Source organism: Egretta garzetta, unplaced genomic scaffold (genome assembly GCF_000687185.1).
Source record: "Egretta garzetta isolate BGI_Z169 unplaced genomic scaffold, ASM68718v1 scaffold4, whole genome shotgun sequence".
NCBI classification, from domain to species: Eukaryota; Metazoa; Chordata; class Aves; order Pelecaniformes; family Ardeidae; genus Egretta; species Egretta garzetta.
The window spans coordinates 1145325-1159195 of NW_009259329.1; the positions used below are offsets into that span (position 1 = coordinate 1145325).

General features: G+C 41.0%; 1 protein-coding gene across 1 annotated transcript in view; it reads left to right on the plus strand.

Moving 5' to 3' along the window:
• UHRF1 (ubiquitin like with PHD and ring finger domains 1) overlaps window positions 1-13295 on the plus strand; it is a 25761-nt gene extending 12466 nt beyond the window's left edge. Inside the window, exons 3-17 of the mRNA XM_035892323.1 lie at window positions 2641-2904; window positions 3643-3815; window positions 4252-4467; window positions 5358-5464; window positions 5637-5823; window positions 6596-6719; window positions 6807-6914; window positions 7732-7836; window positions 8730-8836; window positions 9641-9803; window positions 9914-10051; window positions 10440-10551; window positions 10674-10831; window positions 11166-11264; window positions 11957-13295. Coding sequence (XP_035748216.1) covers window positions 2641-2904; window positions 3643-3815; window positions 4252-4467; window positions 5358-5464; window positions 5637-5823; window positions 6596-6719; window positions 6807-6914; window positions 7732-7836; window positions 8730-8836; window positions 9641-9803; window positions 9914-10051; window positions 10440-10551; window positions 10674-10831; window positions 11166-11264; window positions 11957-12103 — 2208 coding nt within the window. The 3' untranslated portion in view covers window positions 12104-13295. The remainder of the gene's footprint in view (window positions 1-2640; window positions 2905-3642; window positions 3816-4251; window positions 4468-5357; window positions 5465-5636; window positions 5824-6595; window positions 6720-6806; window positions 6915-7731; window positions 7837-8729; window positions 8837-9640; window positions 9804-9913; window positions 10052-10439; window positions 10552-10673; window positions 10832-11165; window positions 11265-11956) is intronic.
• Window positions 13296-13871: the final 576 nt, after the last annotated feature.

The window sequence follows — 13871 nt, forward strand, 5'->3', positions numbered from 1 at the left end:
GGGGATATTTTATTTTTTTTTTTTAATTGCATGAAAACGGGTTGTTTTGCTGCCATCTAGTGACTCCCGGGCTCCCTTCTGCGCTGCCCGAGCGGTGGGGGTCTGCAATAAAAGTCAGCAAAGTTGGCTTTTTTTTTAAATGATTTATTATTATTTTTCACCTGGCGTTTTGCTTTTCCATCTCGTCGCCGCCTTTGCAAAAATCTCTGAAAATACAGCTATTACCAGAGGTTTTGTGGTCTAGCGCTTCAACTTTTTTTTTTTTTTTTTGAGCGCGTTTTACCGCCCTGAAAGCCCTCAAGATCCCATTTCCCATTTTTCTTTCTAACCTGGCATAGCAGCTTGTGATTTTTAGGTTTTTCTGCTCTTAGATCAAAATCTCCTCCGATGCAGAACCCGCTCTAAAACCTTGCGTGGCTCAGCAGTAGGTTATGTTCTCGACAGTATGTTTACGATCGCAGTTGCGCGACGATTTTCTTCCACATGAGTGAAGAACGTCTCTAAATTAGTATTAAAGACACCTGAAACTGTTTTCAAAATCTATTTTTTTTTCCATATCCTGCGCTGCTAAACCTTCATGCTAAAGACACTTCTGAACCAGCGGTTGGTTGGTCAAAGACCAGCGGGGCGCTTCAGCCTGCGGTTGGAATACTGTGAATGGCTGGAGTTGGACAATGTCTTCTAGTTGCTTTTTTTTTTTTCCCACCTTTCCCTCCATTTTGGGATGACTGCAGTTAGTTGTACAAAGTATTAGCAGTGTGTAGGATATGGAGATACACCTGGACTAGCTTTCATCGAACAAGCTTGGGTACTAGTAGTAGTAAAAATTAAAAAAAAAAAAAAAAAGAGGCTTGTGTGCAAGGGGAGACGTAGCGTCTCTGAAGGGTTCGTGTCACCTCGTTTCTCTTGAGGTAGTGCAGATTTGGGTGCAGTAGTGGGTGTAGATAAAGTGATAAGGGAGGACTGGTCCAGGGCAAGTACCAACCGTCACGTCAGCCTGGCGCTTGGGATAACCAAGGTTAAACAGATTTTTCGGTAGAAGTGATAACCTTGTTTTCAATAAGGATGCACTTGCCTTACGAAGATAATTCCTTCGTGTAATTACAGTAGTTCTTAATTTAATCGTGGTTTTAGAGAGAAACATTTATCCATATATCTTAACTGTGCCCCTCCTGTGCTCATTCGTGCTTTGTCCGGCTTTTCGGATCATTAGAAGTGTTCAAACTCTTATTGGTTAAAATTTTACAATGATGTTAGGAAAATAGTCGCTAATTAAAAAAGCCTGCCTGCCTCGTTAGAGGTACATCTTGCGATGCTGGCACTCCTCTCAGACTGTCCTTTGAACTGCTGTGGTTTCATGTCCTGTTGGTGTTCTCTGCTTTTTTCCCTTTCGGTTTGCACCTGTTGGGGCTGGTACCTGCTGTTGGTAACGAGACCGTAGTTGTGCTAGGGTCTCTTTGTTAAGAAGAAACAACCGGCCTCTGGGTTGCTCTTGTGTATCTCAACAAATCTTCATCTCTACAGCAGAAAAAGTCCAGATCACTTCCTGTACAGTCAGATTTCCAGGGATTGTTCCGTAGCCTTTTTATGCCATAAATCAGAATTGAATTATCATAGTGATTCCTGTGAAGTGTAAATTTTTGTGGTTTTGCTCTGTTTCCCCACTGATAGAGAACAAAGCTCTGGGGATTGCTTTTTCTGGTGGTTTGGGCTGGAAGGGGACGATCATTTCCTGTATAATTTCTTACTCAGACCTTAAATATGTGGTGAAGCTTGTCTAAACTTCTAACTGCACTGTGGTCTCGAGTACTGCATTTTAACTCTAAAGTGGTAGTGCTCCTCAGAGTTCTTGAAAGGTAACTGAGACCTATTTGGTCCCCTGTACTTCTCTTCCTTTTTGCAGGGGGAGGATCTTGATTTGACTACATACGGTGCCGGACTTGCAAAACAAACTCTTAAAATTAGAGAGGGTGTGAAATTGGGACGTGCCTGGCTACGCTAAAAAGTGATTGGGTAGTTTCGAGTTGAATTGAATCTTTTTTTGATTTTACTTTCAATGGAAAAATTGTGTGCTTGCCCAGAGAAAAGTGGGTGATTAACTCTTTGGCTTCTCCTTAATGCCACATTGCACAGAGCGATGCTGTAACAATAACCTGGAACCTACACAATTACAGTATAAAGACCAGTTTGTGTTATGGGATGTGTCTGAATTAAGGAAGAAAGAACTTTTGAGTTTGTAGGTAATTTGGAATTCTCTTTAAATCCTGATAGGAATGTAGGGGATCTGTAGTTCTTTAAGTGCTTATTCCCTAGAAATATCAGTTCTGGGAATGGACTGCAAACCTTTCCAGACCTTCTAGAATGCAGCTGTGGCTTAATCTGGGTAGCAAGTCCACTGTGGCATGGAAGTCTTGTTCTTCTAAGCTTGTAGAGTCGGTTGAAAAAAAAGAACATTTTAAATAGTAAGAATAACAATCTGTAAGTAACCGTGATGCCGAAGAACTACCAAGTTCCTTGATGGTTTTCAAGCAATGTGGTCTGCCTTGGCACATAGCGACGATTACAGCATGATGGGTGGTTTTGAATTGGAAAGCCTCCGTTGAATGAAATAACTAGATTATTTTGATGCTTTCCCTGTAGATGGAAGATGGTCACTCCCTTTTTGATTACAGCGTTGGACTGAATGATATTGTTCAACTCTTGGTCAGACAAAGCCCAGCAGTGCTTCCTGCTGTTAGTAAGGAAAAGGATTCTGAACTCTCCGACACAGACTCTGGCTGCGGCTCAGGCCAAAGCGAATCTGACAAAAGCTCTCACAATGGAGAGGGTGCCATGGAACTGGAGGGACAGCCGAGCACAGCGGCGCAGCCCGACTGGACTGACCCGGGATTTGGTCTCTATAAGGTCAGTCATTAAAAACCTAAGATTGCTTAAAACTGCACTTCGGGAGGGCAATTGTTTCTCTGTAGTTGGGACATGAAAGATTTTCAGAAATTCTCAATTGTGTGGGTATTTTTTTTTTTCCTCTTAAACCCTCCAACAACCAACATAAAAATACCAACCAACCCACAAACCAACAAAAATTTTATTTTTCATTTTATCCTTTTAACTACAACTACAATACATTAATTAAAAACGGGGGGGGGGGGAAAGCATTCAGAATTGCCTGTTTTGATTTAAAAAATTTTCCCAATATTTTTGCTTGGAGTCACTACATTTGTCAAAGCTGAGACTTTCTTGAATGAACAAAAGAAAATCTCAACCAGCTGTTCGGAATCACTTTGCTTGTCTGTTTCAATGGGTTTTATTACAAATCTAGTGATGTCTTTGCCAGGCTATGAGCAGGACAGTTCTGAAAGTCTGTTACAGACTAACTAATAATGGTTTGTACTGGACAAGAAAGCTGTTTGTACACATGTTGGTGTAGAATGGAGTTTTAGCCTCAAGAGGTTCAACCTGAGAAGACTGTAGGGGTGCACAACAGGACCAAGGAAGGCAAAGGAAATCTTAAAAATTAAGATGATCTGTTAAATATCTTGATAATGGTGAAGTTCTTGAGGTGGCTACGTCTTCAAGTAGACTTGAAATTAATGCTTGCTTTGAAAATCCATTTTGGTGAGCTGTATGCTTTGCTTTGTGTAGATCAATGACTTGGTCGATGCTCGAGATATGAATATGGGAGCGTGGTTTGAAGCCCAGGTTGTAAATGTAACCAGAAAAAAACCTGCAAATGAATCGGCTGACAGTTGCACAGATCCTGATCAGCCGACAGCCATTCCCGAAGAAGATGTAATATACCACGTGAAATATGAAGAGTGAGTTTTGTTACCTTCTTGGCTAATAAAATCATTTGAATCACAATGTTGATGGGAAATTTTATTGTAGAGATCCATAAGGTAAACCAGAACTGGGCCGACACAGTAATTACATTACTGAGCCCTGTTAACTGTAAGTTTGTCTTACAGTTGGAATTCCAACTGGAATTCCAGTGGGTTGGAATCATGTTTTTAGAAATAGGAAATGCTGTTATCCAAGCTTTAAATGGGATACAACAGTAGAAAAGTTAGACTGCCCAATTCTGGCTGTGGCTGTGTGGGAGAAGGAGATTTTATTCTTGACAGTGTTCTTGTGTGTGGTGCAGCATTAGTTCTTAAATTGACCTTTCTGGATAAAATCTATCGCTTGTAACAACTTGTGATGCTGAATCTGATTTCTCTTCTCTGTCCCTCCGTACCTCCCTTCTACTTCAAGTTATCCAGAGAATGGAGTTGTAGAATTGAGTTCGAATGATGTACGGGCTCGCGCACGGACTATTTTGAAGTGGCACCAGCTAGAAGTAGGACAGGTGGTGATGGTCAACTATAATCCCGATGAACCAAAAGAGAGAGGGTTTTGGTACGATGCGGAGATTCTGCAAAAAAGGGAAACGAAAATGATCAAGGAGATAAATGCAAGGATCTTACTTGGGTAAGCAAATTCATAATGTGGAATAAATTGAATTCCCCAACTCTGCTTAAACTTTCATGAGGTCTGAGTGGCTCTGCTGAAAAAAATGATGCAACAAAGACGGCGCCGCAGAAGAGCTGGGGAGAGATGAGAGGCTGGGCTGTCCCTTTTGGGGGACTGGCTTTGTCGTACCGCACTTCTGATTAACTTCCACCGGAGGAATTGGGCTCTTCAGGAGTCACAGGGCACGCTGATCTGGGGATTCACGTGATGCTGGGAGGATGCGAAGCCCCGTATTCGCCAAGGGGCGAAGAGTTGTTTACTATGTTAACTATCCATCACGGCTTTACAAAAACTTCAGTGTAATATTTTGTGCTAGATGTGATAATGGAGACTGAACCCTTACTTTATAAAGATAATGAAAAATCGCTCCAGTTCTCTCTTAAAGGAGAAAATGAGCCTATGTGTAAGGGACTCTCAACTTCAGGAAAGAAGTGTGTGTGTGTATATGTATATATATTTTAAAGCTTCAGATAAGTTTCACAGGGTTGCCAGAATATTCCCCCTTTTTCCTCTCATCACAGTGATTTTGACTTTTTAACTACAAAATAGGAGAAGAGTTAGTCTTGAGGGAGGGAGAACAGTTACTACTAATAAAGCGAAGGCTACAAGTGCCCGGATTCTCATTGAGACAAGAAGGGATACACTTTAATTGCATGAAAATTACTTGATTCATGATGATGCTGTCATGCCGCTGTCCCAGAGCATGCGATGCTGTAACAGGTTTCTCGTGATACAGGACTAATACTAGAGCAGTCTGCGTTACCGATGTACATCCACAGCTGTGAATTCATGCTGTACGTTACTTTCAAAGTATGATCTCCTTGACTTTTATCAACTTCTCCTTATAGGGATGCTGGTGATTCCTTGAATGACTGCAGAATTACATTAGTGGATGAAATTTATAAAATTGAAGAACCAGGCAGTGCTTGTCCACTTAGTGCCAGTCCATTAAAACGTGAGTCTGCTGCGTCTCGGTCCTACCTTGTGATGTTCTGCTACTTGGCTTTGTGAGGACCAAAGGTCTAGGAGTTCCAAGGCACCTGCAGTTGTGACTCCTTTGACCATTCCTAGCGTATCTTGGCACTTTCTGGAGTCTGCAGTAGACTGTGGTTTCTTTTTGCTAACAGGACAAAATGGACCTGTATGTAAAGCTTGTAAGGACAACCCGAACAAGACCTGCAGAATTTGTGCTTGCCATATCTGTGGAGGTAAACAAGATCCGGATAAACAGCTAATGTGTGATGAGTGTGATATGGCTTTCCACATCTACTGCCTCAACCCTCCCCTTAGTAGTATACCAGATGATGAGGATTGGTAAGTTCTGAGTATGCGTGTGGTATCGCAGTTACCATCTAATGAGAAGCAGAAAGTGAGGTCTAGGGCTTCATGCTGCCCTTAGGTGGCAATATTGTGACTGTAGTAGGTCAAGAGATGTTTGTGTGGTGTGGTTTTTGGTTGTGTGTTTTTTTGTTTTTGTGGGTTTTTTTTGTTTTTTTTTTTATAGGACTTCATAGCTTTTCTTGAGCGTCAGTTTAGTGAGAGTATGTTTTTAGCCAGTGGCTTTCAAACTACTCTTCCTAGTTTTGGCATCTATATGCCTGTTCGGAGAGAACCGGAGCTACCTATAAACCAAATGCAAACCAGATGCCAGGAGGCTTAACTTGTATAATGGTTTTTATGGGTCACTTATAGGTAGTCCACAGGCCCCATCACCATATTAGGCTGGTGATTGATAGATACTGTTTTATATACAAAATATATATGGTGAGAGATATATGTAGAGAGAGATAGTGAAATCTATCTAGATATACATAGTGAAATAGACTGTTTTATTCCTTCTGTCCTGTTTCAGCATTTTATACGATGGTTTTTATGATACAGCTGATTTCCTGACACATCTGCAATGGCTTAGAAGATTGTGCAAGGACACTAGCTAGTCCAGCTCTAATGCCAGCATGGAGAGTTGTTTGTGTCCTGTCTAGTTTCTTGTGGGGAAATTGTAATGTTATAGCTCAGTATGTTTTGAGGAAATTCTCTTAATTTAAGGCTTTGCTGCTAGTTAATTTTCATTGACTGGTGACTTTAGGTATTGCCCTGAGTGTCGAAATGATGCAAGTGAGGTGGTTTTAGCAGGAGAGAAATTGAAAGAGAGTAAAAAGAAACAGAAGATGGCATCTGCTAATTCATCCTCGCGGAGAGACTGGGGCAAGGTCAGTTCAAAAGCCGTTTTATTTTGAAGAATAGTGTGTGTTAGTTCCTTGTAATTCTTGGCTGATTGGTCTGGCTCTTTGAAACAGGGCATGGCATGTGTTGGTCGCACAAAGGAATGTACCATTGTCCCCTCAAACCACTATGGACCAATTCCTGGGATTCCGGTTGGCACCATGTGGAAGTTCAGAGTTCAGGTACGAAGCTGAATCCTGGCCTGAGCCGCTGTAGGGGAAAAATGGGAATGATCCAGCTCTCACGAGAAACCTGAAACTGTTAATCTTGGAGTGTATGTCACTGGATATGTAAGTGCAGAAAGGAAAGAATTCTGGCTTTGTCTAGATCAAGTGTTCCATAACTAACGCTGCATTGTCCAGGCGTTTCAAGTATTTTTTTTTTTTCTTTAGTGCTTTTTTTGGTTGCTCAAAAACCCCAACCCAAATGTATTTGTTTCCAGCGTGTCCTGGAGATGTGTAGTATCTCCCGCTTGTCCTCCTGGTGAGGGTCTCTCTCAAATATCTAGATATATTAAACGCAAGGTTTTCTCATCCTGTTAGAAAGCTGGGGAAGAAAAAGCACTGTCTGATTAGTTCTTGTTTTCAAGTATTAGGTGAAGGTTGCTATTGCAAGTCTTTCAAAACCAATCCCCTTATATGAACATTTAATTTTAATATATCTATTATTATTAAAATTCCTGGGGCTTTTTAATACACAATCTCAGTGTGAAAGATTCAAATTGCAAAATTTGCATCGTATTAAAAAAAATTAAAAATCCACGTGTTCAATTTACTGAAATATTCAACAGCTTGGGTTTTTTTTAAAAGCATTTTTCTTTTTCTTTCCTCTACCTGGAGCTTTTTGGAGGATACTGGTGAGAACACGGTTTCACCCTGCAGTGTATGCAAACCAAATCTGAAATAGTGCTATTAGTTAATGTACCCCTGAGACAGCAGGTTAGTCATCGTGTTCAGAGCTTGTTGACAGCAGTTGCCTAGCAAACTTTTTTTCTTCCAGGTGAGTGAATCCGGTGTTCACAGGCCCCACGTAGCAGGTATACATGGCAGAAGTAATGATGGCGCCTATTCCTTGGTTCTGGCAGGAGGCTATGAAGATGACATAGTAAGTGAATCTTGATTATTTATGCCTGAGAACTAGTCTACCTTGTAGCTAAAACACTTGGCTTTAGTTACTTTTTGCACTTTATATCAGACATTTTGCCATCTTGACGATATTTATGTTCTTCAGAAGAAAACCAGGCAAACTACAGTCCAGTAATATGTGCCAACCTGAGAAACAGGATCATCTAAATCAAGTTTAATACCCATATGTCAGCTTTTAATGCAGGAGTCCTTAGCTGCCTTTCCAGGGTCTCCATTGCATCCACAGTTTGAACAGGCTCTCGCAGTATATGCTGCCAGATCTTCCTGTGTCAGAAGTGTTGAGAACAAAACTAGGGGCCAGAGGTCATAGAATCACAGAATCATTTAGGTTGGAAAAGACCTTTAAGATCATCCAGTCCAACCGTTAACCTAACCCTGCCATCCCACCACTAACACCACCCTAACATCACATCCCACAGGTCCTACCGCTGAACATGTGCCTTGGTTCTGGTAGCCCAACCTCGCCCTTGCTGGGCTGTACCAGGCTCTACTGCTTGTTCTCCTTGCAGATCGCCGGTGCATTACAAGCCTGCACCCCCTTACCCCGAATACCTGTCACGATTCATGTAAAACAGATAGCAGTGAATCTCAGTAGTTGTTCTAAGTCTTAATTCTGACTGCAAGGTCGTGTAGCAGTGTAAGTCCTGAGGCACGAGTTACGTTATCCTTATCTGGAACGTATCTTCTCCCTTGGCAGTATAAGAGAGGACCATAGACTGAGTCTGGGAGCTTAAATGGAGGAAGCATCTTTCCTTTTTTCAGAATACCATATTAAAGCCACTTGATTAAAAGACTTCTGCTTTTATTGAATTATTTTTGTGAATGTATCGAAACCATCCATATACATTTCAGGATCATGGAAATTCCTTCACATATACAGGGAGCGGAGGGCGTGATCTTTCTGGAAACAAACGCACAGCGGAACAGTCTTGTGATCAAAAACTCACCAATATGAACAGGTCGGCAACATTCACGCTCCATTCCCAACCTTAGTAGCTGGCAATCTGTCAACCTGAAAAATTGTTTGTCCTGTTTGTACCAAAAGAGACCGGCTAAGTGGAAAAACTGTCAAAATTGGGTTTTGACTGCGGTGTAGGCTGCAGATCAGTTGCGTGATGGAAACGCTTCTTACAGTGCACTGTGAATGAAACAGAATTGTAAATGGTCTTAGTATCACGCTTAATATTGACTGAAACTTAAAGAACAGAGTAGTAAACTGGTGTAGAAGTTTTCACACTCTCTCCTGAAGACCTTTGCAGCCGCTGGTCACCTTGGGAGAGCAGCTCATTTGTAATTCTGAACTGTTACTTGTACAAGTAAGTGAGTGGAGGAGGTGGTCCATGCAATTACATAAGGGTAATGTAATGAATAATCAGCATATTCAAAATGTGGTCCCTGTCTCCCAGAGTTCTTAGTGTTATACAAGGTGCTTGAAAGTGTTACCGCTTAAGACAAACACACAAAAGCCTGGCTACATCCTTTTTCCCCGGAAGAGACTCAGAAGGGGCTCCTTCTGTATCCGCAAAGAGGCGGTAGCTTCCAGTTTTTTTGGCAGCCATTGCTGTGGTTCAGCACAATGCCGGAATGCTGCTACTCGTAGTATTGCACTCAACTATATGTGTTGCTCTGAGTAAAATACCATAGTATAAATTCCTCCTTTAGTAGCTGGTTTACCATGCAGGCTTGGCTTTGCTTTACCCTCCCTCTGATTCTGAAGAGTTCTGCTGGTAAATACATGAAGTTGATTGGACTTTCTCTTACAGAGCTCTGGCTCTGAACTGCAGTGCCCCCATCAACGACAAAAATGGAGCTGAAGCGAAGGACTGGAGAGCTGGGAAGCCGGTCCGAGTGGTGAGGAACGTAAAGGGAGGCAAACATAGTAAATACGCTCCTGTAGAAGGGAACAGATATGATGGAATATATAAGGTAAGAAGGATTTGAATTCACCTACTGAATTAGGGGAAGATGATTTGGTTATGGTCAAGGGGTTTTTATAGCGTATGATGGACTTGCATCGGACTTTTTTTTTTTTTAAGGTGGTGAAATACTGGCCCGAGACGGGGAAATCTGGATTTTTAGTGTGGCGTTACTTACTTAGGAGGGATGATGAAGAACCTGCTCCTTGGACCAAAGAAGGGAAGGACAGGATGAAAAAGCTTGGCCTAACAATGCAGGTACTATTTTGAAACCTCATCAGGGTTACCCTGCACAATCAACTTGATGTACAGTGGGGATTTTTCTATTATAAGTTCTTACTGAGGATGATCCTTGCGTAAGAATCAAGACAGCCCCCACCCTGAGACTGAGGGGGACACAAGTGCTTTCAGTCTTGCGGGTTGGTTGTTTTCTTTTTACATCAGGAGGCTAAATGGACAAAAGTAATTTACTTGCATAGAATTTCTATAGCCTGGATAAGTGCTTTGCAAGAGCAGGGTTTCGTTGCTTAAGATGGAGAGCCCTGGAGCAGTTCTCCCGCGGTCATTCTTCTGACCCGTAGCAGTCTGTAAGCCTACAAACTGGCATGTTTGCATTGGATGCTTTTTGTTTTGTGTTTTCCTGTAGTATCCTGAAGGGTATTTGGAAGCTGTTGCAAACAAAGATAAGGAAAAAGAAAATAATGGAGATGATGAGTTTGATACCCCGGGGAAAGGAAAGAGGAAAAGGAAATCAGCAGGTTTGTGGAGTAGGCAAGTGGATATAGAAAGCCTTGTAGGTTTTTGTGCATTTTACCTCGTTACTCTTTTCTGGTTGCTTTTTTGTTTGTTTGTTTAAAAAGCTCTGTGTTTTTCTTTGCAGGTGGGGAGCAAAAACTCATTACCTCTCCTACAGGGACTCCAAAGAAAACTAAAGTTGAGCCATACAAGCTGACATCTCAGCAAAAGTCTCTTATAAAAAGTGATGAAGCCAATGAAAAACTGTGGAATGAAGTACTAGAAGCTCTCAAAGATGGACCGGTATATCATGCTTTTGTTCCCCCAGTAATAAAGTGACAACTAACTATCGTACTATCCCTAGACACAAACCTCTTGGCTGTGTTAGAGAAACAGCCTCAGACCTATAGGGGGGTTTTTTAGGGTAGACACCTGCAGCATAACTTCAAAGCGCTGCAGTTGAGGTCAGTAGGAAGACAATTATCAGAACTTGTTCAATATAACTATTTTTTTCCTGGTTGAGCTTTGTAGAAAAACTTTCTATGACTAAAGTAGGGTGTGGTGGTGGGTTGGTTGGTTTTGGCTGTATCTTTCAGAGGGTCGTAGCAATAAGTTGATGCAAACGTTCTCTTTACAGAAATTTCTAAATAAAGTTGAAGAGGCCTTTTTGTGTATTTGCTGTCAGGAGGTTGTGTTTCGGCCGGTCACAACTGTATGCCAGCACAATGTGTGCAAGGTGAGCAATCGGTAGAGCTCTTCCGTCAAGTTCTGTTGAGCCAGCAAGCCTTGAGCTGACTCGTTTAGTGGTGAGAGATGAGGGGTGGGGGGTGGGGGTTTGGTTTTTTTGCCAGTCTTTGTCCTGGTTTTGGCTAGGTTTATATGTGAAAACTTTAGGATTTGATGAACATTCTTTGGTGTAGAAAAGTCTGTGCTTTAAAGAAAGTTCCACTATTGTATTGCTACTACCTGATTCTTTTAAAAGATGACGAGAGCTTCTCTGCAGTCTCAGCAATACTGCTAGGTGACACTGATGGATTCGGCAGCGTTACAGGGTCAGGGGTTGGGTTTGGTTGGTTGAAGGATGATGTGAAGTGTTTGTGCAGAAGCTCCAACAGTCTTTAACAGCTGCAGGGGAATTCTTGATCTTCAGAAGTGCGATCAAATGCAGTATCTCTACCTAAGCATACGTGTTGTGGCCATGACTAATGTGCTCTGTTGACGTGCACGTGCTATTGCGTGTAATGAAGGAAGTTTTCTCCCCAGCTGCCAGCCTTGCATTGCTCTCGGCCTTTCTCAGCTCTTGGCAATACCCGGGTGTGAGCTAGGATATACAAGGAATCTCAGTCTCTCCAGTGGGGGCTCTGTAGAATAAGCTAAACTGCACCTCTCTCTCTCTCTTAACCAATTATTTTTTTGGTGCTTCACCAGGATTGTTTGGATAGATCCTTCAAAGCTGATGTGTACAGTTGTCCAGCCTGCCGCTACGATCTCGGCAAAAATTACACCATGCAAGTGAATGAAACACTGCAGACCATTCTAACTCAGCTCTTTCCTGGATATGGCAATGGACGGTGATTCTGTAAAGCACTTCTAATTTTCTTTTGTTCAAACTTATTAATGGGTTTTCAATGGGCTTAATTTAAAAAAAAAAAGTAGTCTGTGTTCTCCCAGACCCCTAAAAAAGTCTAAAGTCTTCCCTGTTTTTAAAAAACTATAAACTTCAAGGAATATCCTTTTGTATGTTTGTGGGTTTTGTTTTTGTTCTAAATGTTGACCTTTGCGGTTCCCGACCCCTCCTTCCCCCAAAACCTGCCATTCATCAGCACAGAACTATTTTTTTTTTAATGGACTCACAAAGTGCTTCCGGTAAGGCTGCTAATGATTATGAAAGTTCTTAGAGTGCCCCCTGTGCCCCCTCTTTTATTTTTAAATTTTTTTTTTGTAATTAAAAAAATAAAATGGCTTGGTTGCTAGAACAATCTTCAACATTTGGGGATTTGGCCATAAAGGTAGATTTGTGCATCACCCTGGCAGCATTTTGATGCTAAATTTGTACAAGATGGTTCCTGGCTTACGATCTTTTTACCACAAGTGGGTATTTGCGATGATTTTTTTTTTTTTTTTCTTAAATAAAGAACTGATTTTTATACATTTGACAAACCTATCAAAAGCCATTTCGTGCTAATTTTCTCTATCAGCAAAATAAAGCTGCTTGCGTATAGCCAAGTGGTCGGAGCGATATGAAGTACTACCTCAGTTGGACTTCTTTCTTATTAGGGAACTATTTGTTCAGCCAGGTGCTGTCTTCTATCCAGAAATGCCATTGTGGGATATACTAAAGCCATTCTTAAGTGCCTTTTGTCCTTTGCTGAAAGACTGGGCTCTGAACCACCATATATATATTTTTTTCATAAGCACTGAATTGTTTAAACTTGCCAACCGGATTTTATTCTTTGGGTAAAATATAACACTGTAGCTGTACATGATTAGCATGGATTTGCAAACTTCCAGGTTTCCTCCTAATGCTAGGTGTATTACGGTAACATGACTTTTGGATTGTTTTTTTCTTTGTTTTGCTGCATTTCTACCTGGAAATGGAGAATAACCAATTCTGACCTTTTTTTATGAAATACTTTGTTTCTTGTACATGACACAGAGAAGGCTGACTTTTGTGAATGGGTTTTCTTTTTCTACCATTACCAAAGTTTGCAGTTTAATACCTCAACAAGACGCGGATGTTTTTAATCACACTTTACTGCAGACAGACTGGAACAAATATTTTTGGTTTTCTTAACTCTTACCCTTTCTAAAATTATAATGTTAATATGTTAGAAAAAAAAAAAAAAACTTTTTATAGGGTTTTTGCTGAATTTGTCAATTTTTTTGTACAATGTGCAAGTTGAAGTTCTCAAAATAAATATCTTTTCAGATGAAAGTAGTGACTGTTTTCCTTTAATTCTTTTTATCTGAAGGTTTCCAGACCTAATTGCTTGTGTAGGAATTTGTATTTATGTTCCATTATGCGAAGCCTTTTATTTTCCAAGGCCTATTATTTTCATGATGACTTTTCATTACAAAGACATTGGGCAAATACTAATTTGATATCCTTGTCCTCAAAATATTTGCTTCTAGGCAGTAGTGAAAGGCATAGGTTACATTCGAACTAAAAACCCAAAGATTCCCAAGGCCTCTCACTTTTGGGACATAACTTATGTTTTATTTCCACAGTTCTAAAATCTAAATACCAACTGGCAACGGGAATTGCCTGCACATTGAATGAATAAGACCAAAATCACTAGAACTGTCATGGATCATATTGGAGGTGTTTATAGCAAGTGTGTGA